General features: G+C 38.6%; 1 protein-coding gene across 12 annotated transcripts in view; it reads left to right on the top strand.

Moving 5' to 3' along the window:
* The window catches only part of CTNND2 (catenin delta 2), a 526,223-nt gene that overhangs the window by 466,057 nt on the left and 42,467 nt on the right, over positions 1–17,699 (top strand). For 7 of the 12 annotated variants that reach the window (XM_072153023.1, XM_072153024.1, XM_072153022.1 and 4 more), the window contains one exon: positions 3,830–3,955. The exons of 4 other annotated variants lie outside the window; for them this stretch is intronic. In XM_072153023.1, the coding sequence (XP_072009124.1) occupies positions 3,830–3,955 (126 nt within the window). The remainder of the gene's footprint in view (positions 1–3,829; positions 3,956–17,699) is intronic. One more of the 12 variants, XM_072153026.1, reaches the window with a different exon arrangement.

Raw genomic sequence — 17,699 nt, 5'->3', positions numbered from 1 at the left:
TATGTATAGCCTTTTGGGTTCAAGGCAAAGTAAAGAACTAGATAAACTAGACACTTTGCATGTAAGATAAATTTCTTCCATCCCTTTATCCGGAAAACTACAGTCCCGTGTAACACTTATCTTTCCTTAGCCACCTACTCATACAGAGCATCCTGGAAGGCTCTGCCTCCTTCATATGTGAAATTAAGACAGAGACCAGGAGCAGCAATTGTACAAGGAGTTTGTGACTCCATGTACTGCATAGGATTCAACTAGCAATACAGTTGATTATGAAGCGGGAGTCAGGGACCCACTCTTGACCACTGGTGGTGCAACCCAGATGCCCATCCCTAGATCCAGCCCTGCTCACTTCAGAATAAACCCTGCTGTGGTCCCTGAATATATAAAATATTCCCCCCCACAATACAACTGACTTTTTTGTGCTCCTATATACATCACATTTACCACTAACAACACAACCAACTATGCACCACCTCCAAACATATATCAAGTCTACCTCTTTGTTTGAAAATGATCAAGCTGAAATTCATTAGTGTTACAAGGTATGGGATGTGAATGGGGAGGAGATGTGTTCAATATGGTATTATCACTGGTATAATATTGATGTCATGATGGTCACAAGAATTTTAACATGGTATCTAACAAAAAACTCCCAGAGGATGTAAAAAACAATTGTTGGTCTGCATAAAGAGGGTCTAAGCTTTAAGAAGATTGCTCACACCCTGCAGCACAGAGGCAAAGACCACACATCGATTAAAGAAGATATCCTCCACAGGCCTTACCATGGTCAACTAAAAGAAGTTAAATGCACCTGCCTAGCATTATATCCAGAAGTTGCCTTTTCAAAATAAATGTTTAAGTGCCTCTGTGTCTTAAAATGTCCCATTAAAATAGTAATCTGCAAATCTTTCATAGTGTGGTCCTCTCTGGAGAAATGTGCAGCCACTGGGAGATCTTTTCTTTCATTTTTAATGTCAGATTGGTGTGAGCTCATACGTTGATGGAGTCTCTGACCTGTTTCCCCAACATAAAGGCCTGTGGTTGGGCACTGCTGACACATAATAAGGTAGACCACATCAGAGGACCTGCAGGAAAAGGTCCCCTTGATCTGATGTACCTGCTGTGTTTGAGGTACGGGTACCTGGTCACCTGTGCGAATGTGCTGGCACGTTTTACACCTGCTTTGCAGGCAGGGTGAGGTACCATTTTCTGATGGAGGTCTCAGGGCACTCCGGACAACCACTTGTTTCAGGTTTGGTGGTTGCCGGAAGGACAGGAGAGGAGGGACTGTAAATATTTCTTTTAGTCTTGTGTCTTTATGTAGAATCAGTTGGAGTTCCTTGGCAATGTGACGTAGGATCTCCAGTTGTGGCCTGTAAGTGACTACTAGTGGTACTTTGGCCTCCTGTTGGGTCTCCTTATATTTGAGTAAATCATCTCTGTTGATGGCTGCTGCTTTACCTATTTGGTTATCAGTCACTTTTGGTCTGTAGCCCAACTGGAGAAATTCAGACCTGAGCTCCAGGAGGTGTTTTTCCAGGTCTTTCTTGTCTGAACAGATACGGTTGTAGCGTATGGCCTGGCTGTATATGATAGACTGTCTGGTATGTTTGGGGTGGAAGCTGTTATTTCTCAGGTAAATAACCTAACCCTGCAGGAACAAAGGGCTATTCTATCATTGAAAACAAACCCAGATATCATCATAAAACCTGCAGACAAAGGGGGTGCAATAGGCATAATGAATACCTCTGACTATATCAAGGAAGCAAACAGACAGCTGTCCAACCCCATTCATTATAGTAAACTTGAGAGTGACCCAACAGAGGCTTACAAGAAGCGACTTATTGATATGACCAAGAAGTTTTCAACTGAGATGCAACACGAGGTCAACCTTCTTATCCCAGAGGATCCCAGGCCAGGCTGTTTCTATATGCTCCCCAAGATACACAAAGATGGCAATCCAGGAAGGCCTATTATTTCTGGCATTGGCACCTTGATGGAAAGTAGATTTTCCACCCAACCTGAGATACTTTCCATCATTATGATTTTGTTTGAGTCCCCCTTGAAATAGTTAATAAAATATCATGAATAAGCTATAGCCCCCCACAATTAATTATCTATACATTGTATCTGTTCCCGCAAATAATAAGTCCTCATATGTTCACATTACCAAAAAAATTTATAACTTGTATAATGTGACAATACAAGTCTGCTGTGAATGGCACTGCTTTCATTCTATGCCCGGCCGTGCGCCCATGCAGCAGTTTACCACCACATATGGGGTATCTGTACACTCGGGAGAAATTGGGCATCAAATGTTGCAGAGTGTTTCATCATTTAATTATTATAAAATGATCAGTTTTGGCCTAAATGAATGTATTTTCCCCAAAAATTCTAAAGTTTCTAAATCGCAGGTCCATATTGTTTTAACCCATGTGAAACACTTAAAGGGTTAATAGACTTAAACGAAGTTGTTTTACATACGTTGAGGGGTGAAATTTCTGTAGTGGGGTAATTTATGGGGTTTTACTATTATTTAGGCCTTTCAAAGTCACTTTGAAGCTGAGTTGTCCCTCAAAATGTGAGTTTTGGGGATTTTCATGAAAATGAGAAAAATTGCACCTAAAGTTCTGCGCCTCATAACATCCTAGAAAAACGACAGGATGCATAAAATATCATCTCAACATAAAGCAGACATTCTGTAAATGTTAATTATCAAACTTTTTGGGTAGTTTTACTTCCTGTCTAGAAAGCAGAACATTATAAACTTGGAAAATGAAGAATATTTACAAAGTTTTTTCCAAATTTTCAGTTTTTTTCAGACCGAAACGCAAAACTTATCACTTACATTTTACAACTAACATGAAGTACAGTGTGTCACAAGAAAACATTCTCAAAATCACCCGGATATGTTAAAGTGTTCTGAAGTTATAACCAATTATCGCGACATAGGGCAGATTAGAAAAATCGAGTCTGGTCATTGAGCTGAAAACTAGTGTCGGTGATAAGGGGTTAATATTGTGTTGGGGGGAATGTTATGAAAATTTTTCTAATGTACATGGAAATGTTGATTAGTTTGTAAAGAAACAGGTAAGTGCCCCTTAGTAACAGGTTTAAGTCTCTGTTTTTAATGCAAATCTGTATTCACGGTAGACTATGGGTCTCACTCCTTTGCACTGTGTTTGTCTACACAACTCACGGTAGTGAGTGATAAATCTTTCTTCTATCTCTCCATGGCTATAGTATGCTATAATAATTATTTTTCAAACATCAAGATGAAAGCCAAAGGGGCACATTTACTAAGGGCCTTGTGCCAGTTTTCTGACGGATTTTGACATTCTTTTGAGTGCAAACTGTGCCTGTGAAGTGCACATGTGTTGCATGCCCTATTTTAAAGGTACACTAAACAAAAGTGCCAGCGCAGTGCAGGGAGCGCCAGATTCATGAAGAACATGCGCTAGAAATCCTGAATCTGGCATCCTGCACACTTCACAGGCAAACTGCACATAGTTCAGTTAGCATTGTTTTTAGTAAATGTGGGCCAAAATGTTAATACTCAATACTGAAAGCTGTGTAAAAAAAAAATTCTGGAACATTAGATGTAAGGTCACAGTCAGCCTCTATAGTCTTACTCTATACAGGCTGGAATGTGGATCTCTATAGCAGGGAGTTATGCAGAATGGTTTTTTTACAAAATTTTATGATTGATGCTATAAAATAATCCATTAAGCCGCTAATAATGAACTTGTAATATACCAGGAAATATATATGGTGTATAAATAGTGTAATGATTGTGATAACTGACAAGTGACTCATTGATTTGTGGTAGCAGGATTCCCCAGGCTTGAAAGTGAATGAGGAAAGCGGATACTCACCCACCCTTCAGTCTGAGCCAGACAACGCTCTATATACTCTCTCCCAGGGCCAAGCGACCAGAATCAATTCCCAAATCCAGGTATTCTGGCTGTCCATCCACTTGTTGTTGTTATAGTACAATATGTTTGATGTACAAGCACAGATATTACATCAATACCATGTTTTTATCAAATACAGTCCAGATTTAAAGAGTAACTGTAAAGGTTTTTTTCCACAAATCAATAGAGATTGGAATGTAAAAAAATGTTGCCTATTATCTTTGTTACCTAAATCCAGCAGTTTCTTTGCTATAGACCTCAGATTATCTGAGTGCTGCAGTGGCTGCTTCCTCTGCCTGCCCTGGAGTCTGTAGTAAGCAAACTCCATGGACTCCTGGGAACGGAGGGGCTGCTGCTCCCAGCTCACAGAGGAGGAGGTCATTTGACAGAACTCTCACTGTGTATTTAGCAAAGCTGAATATGTTCAGAACTGTGGATATAGATGTCTTCTACACAGAATAGTGAGGTACAAAATCTCACCTATCAGTATCAGTACCGCCATCAAAGTCTGTGATGTTACTTCTCTGTCTCTCTCTGCATGTCATGCTACTCCCCTTTCCCACCTTGTCATCCACAGCATCAGCTCTTTGCAGATAAGCTATTAATCCTTAGTGCTGACACAGCACAGGCTATATACTTCATATAACTGGATTACTTATGATTTATTTCACTTATTACATATTCCTTGCTCCACCATGTGATGAGAGCTGCCAGGCTAGTCACCATATACATTGTGTATGTGCATTATGCAGTGTTCAGTGGATTTACTTGTGGGAAACTTAATGGATTTAATGCTAAATTACTTTTAGAGAGAACACAAGGCATCATGATATCTGTGGGCAAGCTAACTGGCCTCAGCTTCAGGTTATAGACAGACAGACATTAGTCTCCGCCCACTTCACCTCTGGTAAGAAAATGCTATAACTTTGGAAATAAAAGGACGAGCAAAGTAGGCATTGTTCTGGTTGTTTTTAAAGGGGGAATCCTAATAATAATTTGGTAAAATAATTATAACTTTACAGTTACACTTTAATTTTCTTATCAAATTCTGTAATCTGTATTTGAAATATCAAACATTTATCAATCTACTGGTTATAATTTTGAACTTTATTATTTTATTTAAGATGGTTGCCTGGGCCTTGGGGTGTTTTTATATTGAAGACCTATCCTAATAATAAGTTGTTAATATCATATTAATGGGCGTCAGACATCTGGCACCCCCTTTAAATAAGCTATTCTTGGCAGTTTCTGATGTGAGGTATTAGTGAAAAATCCCACATGGTCTAGACAACCCCTTTAAATTAACTGTCCCCATATCAATTCTTATTGTCTTTACAGGATATGGGATGGAATGTCATTCTTATGTTTCTACTACTAATAATATTTATTGTAGTAGTGGTGATTCTCTTATTTTAGTGTGGTGGCAGTTGAGAATGCAAGCTTCTATTCCAAGTCTTTAGAACTCAAAAATTTGGATCAGCACTGAGTTTAATCGACTTTAAATAGGGACCCAGAACCCCTGTTACTATGATTGTTGAGGATGGTGGGCCCTCAGCAATCATGCAATTATGATATAACCTGTGGATATGGTTTTTGCAACAGCCCCCCTGATTATGATTAGGAATTATTCATCATTTATTTTTCTGATCACAGAGTGTACAGAAAGTTACTTACATAAACCAATGGGAAGTTCATGAAACTACTTAAAGGAAATCTACCATTAAAATCAAGCATGGATAAACCAGGGACACTTTCTCATAGATCCAGGCACTGACTGTGGTAACCTTCCTATATTTGTTATTCAAGGCTGCTTTCTTTCTAAAATAGGCATTCTGGGAGGCGTTAACAGAGCCCCTCAGTTCTGCAAAATTACAGGCTGTTACAATAAGCAGAACATGTCTTCCCTCCCCTGTTCTCTCCTTCCCTCTGATTATGTAATCTAGCAGCAGTAGGAATTGCAGGGGGAGACTTCCTTTGTTTATTGTAACATCGAGTGAAAAGACATCCCGCCAGAGTGCCTCAGGCTCATTAGCATAATTGTAAAAGTTTCTTTTAGATAGAAGGGTGCTATGGATAAAAGAAGATTGCCACAATCTATGAGTAAGTGTCCCTGGTTTGTCATGACAGATTTTGATGGTAGGTTTTCTTTAACTACTTGGAATGGATGTCAACATTTCTTCTCTATTTTGTCTTCAGAGCAAAAATTTTTATTTCATTTTGATTACTCATTATATATAATTATGTTGCAAACATACTGAGCTGCTTTGTTATGATTACAATCTACCCTTTATTCACTGCAATGCAGTATACTCTAGTTCCGAGTCACAAATCATTTCCATTTAGCATATTTTTATTTTTAACCCCTTGACCCTCTGCGTCCGATATATCGAACGCTGAGAACAGTGACTTAGCGTTCAGCGTTTGATATATCTGACGCATAGCTGATGCCGGTTCAGCTCAAGATCTGAGCCGAACCGGTGGCGGAACACACAGGGTGCCGGCTATAACTAATAGCCGTCACCCGCTTTAACACCACTTAACCTGCCTTTGGGGGGTCTTTCCCCCACGATTCCCCCCCCCCCCTCAGGCCGTCTTCATTGCTATGGCAGCCTTGTGATCTGATCAGGACCCCAGAGTTGCCTGCTGGCAGTGTCAATGACGTCATCTTAAAGGCACAATGTCAGCCTGTGCATGTGCATAGGCTGACACTGCTAATACCCTGCAATACAACAGCATTGCAATGCCCATAAGCCCCATAACATTTAAAGAGACGTATAACACATAAAAAAGTCTAAATCATAACACACAAACCCTACATATATAGTATTACCCCGTCAATAACAACCCATAGAATAAAAGTAAATAATTATTGAACACGCACGATTAACGCTGTAAAACAACTGTAAAAAAATTGCCAAAAATTATGATTTTTACCTATTGAATCCCACAAAAAAATGCAATAAAAAAGTGATCAAAAAAAACATATGTACTCCAGAATGATACTGTTGCAAAGTACAACATGTCTCGCAAAAAACAGGCAATAAACCAGCTCCATAGCCAACAAAAAAAAAAAATGTTATGCCACTTGGAAGAGGGCAATGCAAAAATAATAGATATTTTCCCCACATTAGGGTTTTATTTGTCAAATTTAGTAAAACAAAAAAAAAAAAATTCAAATATGGTATCCTCGCAATCGTATCGACCCATAGAATAAAGTTAACATGATTATTAGGCTATACTGTGAACACGAAAAAAAAAAGTAAAAAATCCAGTGCAGAATAGATTTCTCAAAAAAAGTTCCATAATTTTCAGCAATAGGGGATACCAACCCCAAAATGGCATTGGAAAAAGCATCTCATCCTGCAAAAAAAAATGCCATTGCACAGCCTCAATAACAATAAAGCTAAAATAGTATAGCCTGTAAAAGGGACCAATGAGGAAACTAAAATCCTGGCAGCTGCAGGCCACTCCATCCCTCCTGCACCTCGCTGTGTGCCTATAAGACAAATAAACGGCCACATGTGGAGGGGGGGGGGTCTCTGTACTCGGGAGAAATTGCTTAATGAATTGTAAGGTGGGTTTACTCTTTTTATCTATTGGAAATGTGTAAATTTTAGGGCTAAACGTGTAACTGACAAAATCTGACAAAAAGATCTCAAGGGGTTAACAATTTTCCTAAAAGCTGTCACGGAAAATCGATATTCAATTTGTAAGCCACCTGACATCATAATTTTCCAGACATTTCACAAAAATTATGAAAATGTCAAGTAGGCATATGGGAAATGTTATGAGCAACTTATTTTGGTGGTAAATATGTCTGCCTGAAAACACAATGATTTAGAATTTAATGGCAAATTATTCAAAAAAATGTATAATTTTTTCTTTTTTGTAAATAAACACAAAAAGCCACAATTTACCACTAAAATTAAGTACAACATGTGTGGAAAAAACAATCTCAGAATCGTTTTGATAAGTAACAGTGTTTAAAAGTTATAACCATATAAAGTCAGAATCCAAAAAAATGAGGCTGAGCCTTAAGCTATAAAATGGCTGTGTCCTTAAGGGGTTAATTATATAAGACTGATGCAGCCGGGACTTCCAACTACAATATTGTATTAGAGATATAATTACACATTTATTGAACCTCACAAACAGATCATCTTTTTTAATTGTATTCACCTTTTAGCTGAGAGAAGACATATATTTACCACAAACCACATATATGAACCATAAACAAAACCAGCAGTTACCTGCTAAAGTCATTCAAGTCCCTCAATCCACTTTGGACACTGCACACACTTAGGATCAATGCACACTCGCTTTTCTGTTTGCTATTAAATAGATTAGATCCCAAGATAAGCTACTGCTCTGACTGCAACAAAGATATGGCTGAAGTAAAACCCATATAACCCATATTGCTAAAAATCCAATACAATATCTTAGAAGATGGGATTTGCCCAATTACATTGGTGTTAACATTTAAGTTTACAAAATGCAATGCTAACACAATCAAGCTAACACATGTGTTTGTTAAAACACTGCCAACATAAAATTGTGTTTTGTAAACCCAAATGTTAACAACAATGTAATTAATTAAATTTCCTCTCCTCATCGGTTTCATTTCAAAAGGCAACAGCCATAATGTGCAGCAGCCTCCCCTTAATTAAATTGTCAGCAGTTTCCCTCACTAATGAAACGTTTAATAGCCTCCCCACATTCATGAAATATGCAACAACCTAACCTTACTAATTAGTATACAGCTGGGCTGCATACCCACACATACATGCAATACATAAGCACACACACATTCACCCGTATGCGTGAACATATACATGGCAGATACATGCATGCACAAGCACACATACATGCAGCCATATGCACTTATAAATTTATGTAGCCATATGCGCATACAGGCACATGCATACATCCACATGCATAGGTGTCTTATTATTCCATAGTATAAAGTTTGGGTTGTTTAACCCTTTAGGTGACCTCAGCATCTATAAGGTTCCTCAACTAACCTCCCATGATCAGGACCCCCGCACCGTGTCGGAGACCATATTTGTCACAGTGCGTATTAGCCTATGCATGTGCATAGGCTAACTACTGTAATATATCAGATGATCACTTGTTCAAGTACCAGAATGGGACAATAAAATATGTAAAAAAGATGTAAAAAAATACTCACAAGTAAAAAAATTAAATAAAAAGTAATACAAGTCCCCTAAATGCCCCATAAATGAACAAACTCTAGCAAACCATACATATAAGGTATTGCCTTGTCTGTAACAGCCTGTACTATAAAATAAAATCATCGCTAAGCCTGTACAGTAAACACTGTAAAAAAATGTAAAAACACAACAAAAAATTTTGAGCCTCCAACCAACCAAACAAAAAAAAATGCAATAAAAAGTTCTCAAAAAGTCACAGTTACAACACAATGATTCCAATAAAAAATGAGTTCTAATACAGTGCAATCACAATTTTACACCTCTTTGAAGATGGCAATGCGAAAACAAGTGATTTTTCTCTTCAAATGTGTTTTTTTTATTATACAAGATTATTAAAAACATTAAAAAAAAGCTATGAATAGATGATTGCTTGTTCAAGTCCCAGAGTGGGATAGTTAAAAAAAATTAAGATTTTTGTGCATCTAACCAAAAAAAAAGCAATAAAAAGTGATCAAAATGTCACATTTACACCACAATGATTCAAATAAAAAGTACAACTACGTTTTTATTATGCAAAATTATTCAAACATAAAAAGTTATACAAATGGGATATCGCCGTAATTGTACTAACCCATAGATGATATCTATCCTACAAGTTGTTTAAAACAAAAAATAAAAGTAAAGAAAACCGTATCAGAATAGGTTTTTTTCAGCAAAACCGTATAGTTTAGTACCATATATACGCGAGTAGAAGCCGACCCGAGTAGAAGCCGAGGCCCCAAATTTTACCACCAAAAACTGGGAACCTATAGACCCGAGCATAATGCCAAGGGTGGGAAATGCATTGGTCAAAGCCTCCCATTATATAGTCAGTCAGTCCCCTGTGGTATATAGTCAACCCCCTTTAGTATATAGCAAGCCAGCCCCCTGTAGTATGTATCCAGCCAGTCCCCTGTAGTATATAACCAACCCCATTTAGTATATGGCCAGCCCCCTTTAGTATTTAGCCAGCCAGCCCCCTTTAGAATATAACCAGCCTTCCCCCTTTAATATATAGCCAACCAGCCCCCTGTATTATATAGCCAACCCCCTTTGGTATATATCCAGCCCCTTTTAATAAACAGCCAGCCAGCCCCCTTTAGTATATAGCCAGCCCAGTGTAATATATAACAGGCCAGCCAGTTTGCCCAGCACATAAAAAAATAAACTTACATACTCACCTTCCAGTGGTTCCCCCTCCCTGATGCTGTAACAGCCATAGTGTGCGCAGACCGGCAAAGTGCATGGCCGCGCCTCTGCCAGCTTTTAAAGCAGAGAGAAGAAAGGGAGCCTCGGGATAGCCGCAAGGTGCGTATGTACGTTTATTTTTTTATTGACTTGTGTATAAGCCGAGGTGGGGTTTTTCAGCACATTTTTTTTGTGCTGAAAAACTCGACTTGTTATAAATGGTAATCAATTTCTGCAAATTTTGCCCTGCAAAAGGTCAACAGCCATCCTTCCCTTCTGCGCTCTGTTATGGTCCCATGAAGTGGTTACATTCACATGTGGAGTATTGCCATACTCAAGAGAAACTGCACAACAAAATCTGGGATGTGCTTTTTTTTATTTTAGCCTGCATGAACATGTACATTTTATGGGCTAAACAGTTTATTGTCAAAATTTTAAAATTCTGCATAGAACCTCCATTTTGTTTTATTTAATGTTTTGCTTAAATGGTGAAAAAGCTTAACAAGGGCTGTTTTGAATAGTTTGAGGGGTGTCATTTAAAAATGTGGTACTTTGTGGGGAATTTCTAATAAACAGAACTTTTAAAACCACTATAAATATGAATAGGCCTATAAAAAAAGTGTAAACTTAAAGCAGACATATGGTTAGTATTAGTTAGTAACCTATTTGGGAGGTTAAACTAACTGTATGATGAGCATAACATTTACAAATCAGAAAATTGCTAATTTTTCATAATTTTCTCAACATTTTTTCTTTTTTCATTTCAACCAAAATGATGAAGTACAACATGTCACACAAAAAACAATCTGAAAATCAGCTTGGTAAATTAAAGAGTTCTAAAGTAAATCACATATACTGACACATGGCAGATTTAAAAAATCTGTCTGGGTCCTTAAGGTGTTAAGTAGTTAAAGGGAACCTGTCATCAGCAATTGGCCTAATAAACCAATACCAGTATATTGGCAAACAGCGTAATACCTTCTAGTTTTTGTTTCTTTCATGGTCCAGTGGGATGGCATCGTCTAGAAATTCAACTTTAAAGTGAGATGAAAATTAGTAATATAAAGTCAAGGAGCTGGAGAGTTTAAATCTGAAGTCAAAGTGGGGAGCTCTGAGCACTTCCTCCTCTGTGATTGACATCATGCATCGGACTTCAGGATATCTGGTTAGTGAAGTCTCTGGATGCGGGACCTTCAATTACAGACTTTCTGAGGAAGAGAGAGCAGGACTTCAGTTTTAAAATCTCCACCGCTGTGACTTTATACAATCAATTTACATCTCACTTCAAAGTTGATTTTCTGGATGATGCCTTCATACTGGGTCATGAAAGAGATATGATCTGGAAGGTGTTTAGCTGCTTGACAACATATTGCTAGTGGTTTATTAGGACATTTTCTGCTGACAGGTGACAGGGAATTGTCACCAAGACAATGCTGAACTGTAGGTAGTTTTTTTATAAAGTAGAAGAAGCTGAGCATATTGATTTATTTATTTTTGTGCTATTGATCAAATAAATGTACAAATGTGTAGCTTACTTCTGATTTTAAATAATGTTGGAATTAACCTCTTCCCATTTCATTTTTGTGTTTCCATTTTTTTGCTCCCCTTTTTAAAAATCCCTAACTTTATCTTTCCATGTACAGAGCTCCATGTAAGAGCTTTTTTTCTGTTTAACAAATTTTACTTCCTATTTTCCCTGCCATGTACGGAGAAGCAGTAAAAGCTTTTACTGTGCACTCCAAAAGACATCTCCCCTTTATTCTGTTTGTCATGCTATTTTGTGGATATCAAATTTATATAGGTTTTATTATGTGCATGGTTATGTACAAACATATCTTATCTCCTATATTTCCTGAAGACGCTGCCCAGCACCTCCCCGACAAGTGTTTCCATCAGCAAATCTTTGTACAGGTTACAAACATTTGGGCGCCATTTTCCATTACACATTCACTGCCGGGAATGCACAAAATGTAATTTTCACTTATCCTTGATGACACAATTTGAATAAGATATTAATATACATATTTAAAAAGTAATTAATGGAAAAAAAATATAATTCATAATAAGCTATTCCCATTAATCAATCCCAACTAAAGAATATACACTCACCGGCCACTATATTAGGTACACCATGCTAGTAACGGGTTGGACCCCCTTTTGCCTTCAGAACTGCCTCAATTCTTCGTGGCATAGATACAACAAGGTGCTGGAAGCATTCCTCAGAGATTTTGGTCCATATTGACATGATGGCATCACACTGTTGCCGCAGATTTGTCGGCTGCACATCCATGATGCGAATCTCCCGTTCCACCACATCCCAAAGATGCTCTATTGGATTGAGATCTGGTGACTGTGGAGGCCATTTGAGTCCAGTGAACTCATTGTCATACTCAAGAAACCAGTCTCAGATGATTCCAGCTTTATGACATGGCGCATTATCCTGCTGAAAGTAGCCATCAGATGTTGGGTACATTGTGGTCATAAAGGGATGGACATGGTCAGCAACAATACTCAGGTAGACTGTGGCGTTGCAACGATGCTCACTTGGTACCAAGGGGCCCAAAGAGTACCAAGAAAATATTCCCCAAACCATGACACCACCAGCCTGAACCGTTGATACAAGGCAGGATGGATCCATGCTTTCGTGTTGTTGACGCCAAATTCTGACCCTACCATCCGAATGTCGCAGCAGAAATCGAGACTCATCAGACCAGCTAACGTTTTTCCAATCTTCTACTGTCCAATTTCTATGAGCTTGTGCAAATTGTAGCCTCAGTTTCCTGTTCTTAGCTGAAAGGAGTGGCACCCGGTGTGGTCTTCTGCTGCTGTAGCCCATCTGCCTCAAAGTTCGACGTACTGTGCGTTCAGAGATGCTCTTCTGCCTACCTTGGTTGTAACGGGTGGCGATTTGAGTCACTGTTGCCTTTCTATCAGCTCAAACCAATCTGCCCATTCTCCTCTGACCTCTGGCATCAACAAGGCATTTCCGCCCACAGAACTGCCGCTCACTGGATGTTTTTTCTTTTTTCTTTCTCTGTAAACCCTAGAGATGGTTGTGCGTGAAAATCCCAGTAGATCAGCAGTTTCTGAAATACTCAGACCAGCCCTTCTGGCACCAACAACCATGCCACGTTCAAAGGCCTCAAATCACCTTTCTTCCCCATACTGATGCTCGGTTTGAACTGCAGGAGATTGTCTTGACCATGTCTATATGCCTAAATGCACTGAGTTGCCGCCATGTGATTGGCTGATTAGAAATTAAGTGTTAACGAGCAGTTGGACAGGTGTACCTAATAAAGTGGCCGGTGAGTGTAGTGTACAATGTAAAAAAAAAATAGTACATAAAAAAAGTGCAGCACAATGAAAACCATAAAACAGTGAAAACAATAAAAACATGTATTGACCTCATATGTCGTTTAAAAAAATAAAAACTAATGCGAGGTGCAGGCCCAAATTTAATACAAAGTGAATGGTGCAGAGTAAATATTGAATTTTTTTTTTTTTAAAAATGCCATTTTAGTGGCAAATTTATTTTGCCCACCGCATGCCACTTTAGACACACACGTCCCGGGTACAGAAATACCGCATTTGTGGCAATAATCTACAGGCTGGGCACACAGCAGGTCTCAGTAGGGATGGAGCCATTGGTTTTGGGGTGCCATGTCATGTTAGCAGAACCTCTCAGTTACCAGTACAATAGAAACCCACAAGAAGTGACACCCTTTTGGAAATAACCCTTAAAGAATTTATTTACGGTTGTAGTGAGCATTTTAACCCCTGAGATGCTGGACAAAAGTTAAAACAATGGGAATGGTGAGTAAAAACGTACAGGTTGGGCACACAGCAGGGCTCAGAAGGGAAGGCACAAAATTCTGCTTTTGGAGCTCTGTTTTCATGTGATTTTGTAAGTAATCCCATTTTGGAAAGGGCACCCCTCAAAGAATTTATCTAGGCTGTAATGAGAATATTAACACCCGAGATCCTTGCCCAAATCGAATACAAAGTAAATGGTGCAGAGTAAAAATTGTATTGTTTTCAGGTGTTATGTGGTATTTGCTGAGGTCCTTAGAATACTAGGACAGTGGAATAGCACCAATAATTACCCGATTTTGGAAATGAAACCACTCAAAGAATTAATTAAGTGGTATTAGGGGCATTTTAACTCCACAAGGTCCTAGTATGAATTTGCTAGTCACATTTTTGGTGCTATGGCGTATTTGCAAGTGATTTATTGAAGGGTTAAAGAATTTTATCACACAGGTGTTCTTTTCTTTTTTTGCTGAAGATGATGTTAAAGGAAACCTACCACTTGAAATGGTAGGTGTAAGATGCATATACCGAGCACCAGCTCAGGGTGAGCTGGTGCTGGTGCTTAATTTCATTAGTGTCCTAAACTGCTGTATCGTGGTTTAAACATTTTTTATTCTTTACAGCCGAAGGAGCTTCGGCGCACCATGCCGCGCGACCGTGCAGGGCCTGCATGACTTTTGGCTAATGGTGGGCTTTTGGCTACTTGGGGCTGTGTGCTATTGGCTAATTGGGACGGTGTGATTATTTGGTTAATGGGGTTTGCATGACTATTGGATAGTGTGGACCATGTGACTTATGGCCACTGGGAGCTGCATTCGTGTTACTGTTACTAGAATCTGCTTGGCAGACAGGGATGGAAACACACATACACTGGAGATCAGAATTAGAGAACAACACACAATGCTCATTGTGTGGTCCTATGTGAATAAATCTTAAAACTAGTAAATAGCAGTATTTTACACCTATTTCAAAAACATATATAATATTATATGGGGACAAACCCCATTTCCATGGCAGCAAATTTTCACTAACTTTGCAAAAATGGTGTGCTGTTACCAAATGACTCATACCGCTAGTAGCAGATTGTCCAAATGAAGACCAAAGGGATGACCCTATCAAACTTCCAGTGTCGCCAGTTCAGCACTGAACAGGATAAACATCTTTCTAGTTATACAGTCTCTTGATGTTTGAGAGCATTTTGATTGAAAGCACACTCTACAGTGACCTAATCTTTCATTAGCCGAAAGAATAAAAAGTCACTCGCTTGAGGAGCATGTTTTGTGGACAGAGGAGAAGTGGTCCAAAGTTTATTTTAGTGATGAAAGGAAGATTAAGGAAAGACTGAATCCAAGGTGTGTAAGAAGTCAGTGAAAAATGGTGTCATGTTTTGGGGAATGTTTTCTGCAGCAGGAGTTGGACCGGCTTCCTGGCAGAGTGAATGCAACGGGTATTTTTTTCCTTGCTTTCACCACTCAATCATCCAGCAGTTTTTATCCAGGACATTTTTCCCTGTGACACAGCAAAATCAGTAAAGCAGTTCCTTGAAACAGAAAACACTGACACAATGAAATGGTCGGACCACAGTCCTTCTCCAAATCCATTAGAAAACTTAAAAAAAATCTTTGGTGAAAGTTGTATAGCCAAGAAACCCACAATAGTCTTAGAACTGTGGGAGATACAGGAAAGAAGAGTGGACCAAAATCACACCACAGCAGTTTTAGAGACTAGTGATGCACTGTGGCCACACATGTGCTGAACTCATTCAAAGCAAAGGCCTGAGCACTTCCTACTGATTGATGACTGCTGTAGCTTTCAGAAAATGTAGTTATTATCTTTCTCTGTTTAAAAGACATTTCTATTCTCTAAATATGATCATAACCCCTACGCGCACCAGGGCGCTATAGTCAGTCCTCGCGGGAAGACACTTCCCCCGCACGGGGACGACTATAGTGTCCCACTTCTGACACCGGCTCACGAACGTAGACGGCACCAGGAGCAGCGGCTGTCAGCTGTCTATTACAGCTGACACTGCGCTGTAACACCTGCTATCGGATCCCTCTCCGATCGCAAGTGTCAACCCCTTACACGCCGTGGTCAAGCATGACCACAGCGTGTAAGGGTTATCCCCTGTGGATCGGATACCCCGGGTCTGCCAAGTGCCCCAAGGCTTGCAATCCATATTGATTAGTCTCAGCTGAAACGTACACAATTTCCATATACAGGCAGTCCCCTGGTTACATATAAGATAGGCTCTGTAGGTTTGTTCTTAAGTTGAATTTGAATTTGTAATTCGGAACTGTATATTTAACAATTGTAGCCTTAGCCAATTTTTTTTTGGTCTCTGTGACAATTGACTTTTTAAAAATGTTGGATTGTCAAAAGAACCAGGATAAATAATAAAGCTTAATTGCAGACACATTTGGTAACTGTTAAAGCTGTTGCCTAAGGCTAAAGTACCAACATCCAGAGGTCAGTTTGTAACTAGGGGTCATATGTAAGTCAAATGTTTTTCAGTAGGGGTATATTTAAAATTACTGAGATAAGCCCACTTGTCACCTTTGCGTATAGAATGGTATTAAAAAGACCAAGCTTGTTAATAATTATATAAGAGGAGTTCACATGTTCATCAGAATAATGTCTTATGCAAAGTCAAAATGCTATACAGACATAACTTTTGAATACAGTCCAAGATGGATAAAGCCGTGGTAAAGTGTATTGCAGGCTTAGGTTTTAAAATAACAACCCAAGATCTCAATATCTCACTGTGTACTTTTCAAAAATGTATCTGTAAATAGAACAGTATGGCCTGATTGCATACCAAGATCTAGATTTCCCCACCTAAACTGACAGGCTAGACAAGGAGGACAGTAATTAGATAAGAAGCCAAGAGGCCCAGAATCACACTAGAAGAGCTTGGGTGTGAGAATCTGTCTATAGGGCAACTTTAATCATCTACTCCACAGATTTTGCCTTAATGGTTCTCATTTTGTCACCATTACATTAAATAAAGTAAAACAAAGTCCTGTTTACAGTTAGCTATGTAGAGGACACATCAAGCATATGGAAATAGATGCTCTGGAAAGATGAGACCAAAATGCTACTTTTTGGAATAATTGCCAAATGCTATGTTTGAAAACAAAACTGTAGTGAATACAACACTTTGAGGAACTTTATTTTTTAAAGGCATTTTATTGCATAAAAATGTGATTTTACATATACTGAATACTTTTGATAAATGTGGTTACAATTAATTAAATGTGGTTACAATTAATTAAGTTTTACAAGTTTTACAAGATATGGGCATCAATTAGTCTACCTTTGGTATTTTATGGATACAATAATACAGGCATCTACATTTTCTGTAGGTGGGAAAACTTGCGAAATAGAAAAATTTTCCTCACTGTATATGAGGCTCTGTATTGTTAGAGTCTTCCACATGTGAATAAGGAAAATTCAGCTTTTTAAAAGTAAAAATGAAAAGTAAAATTGAAAATAATCAATTAGCAAGCATAGTGAAGCTAAGTTTAGGATACATTTTTTGTTACTGTGTAAACTTTTTATAAATATGTATTTATAT

The sequence above is a fragment of the Engystomops pustulosus genome, chromosome 5, assembly GCF_040894005.1.
Source record: "Engystomops pustulosus chromosome 5, aEngPut4.maternal, whole genome shotgun sequence".
NCBI lineage: Eukaryota > Metazoa > Chordata > Amphibia > Anura > Leptodactylidae > Engystomops > Engystomops pustulosus.
Note: the sequence above shows the minus strand (reverse complement) of the source record. Positions and strands in the feature narration are given on the sequence as shown.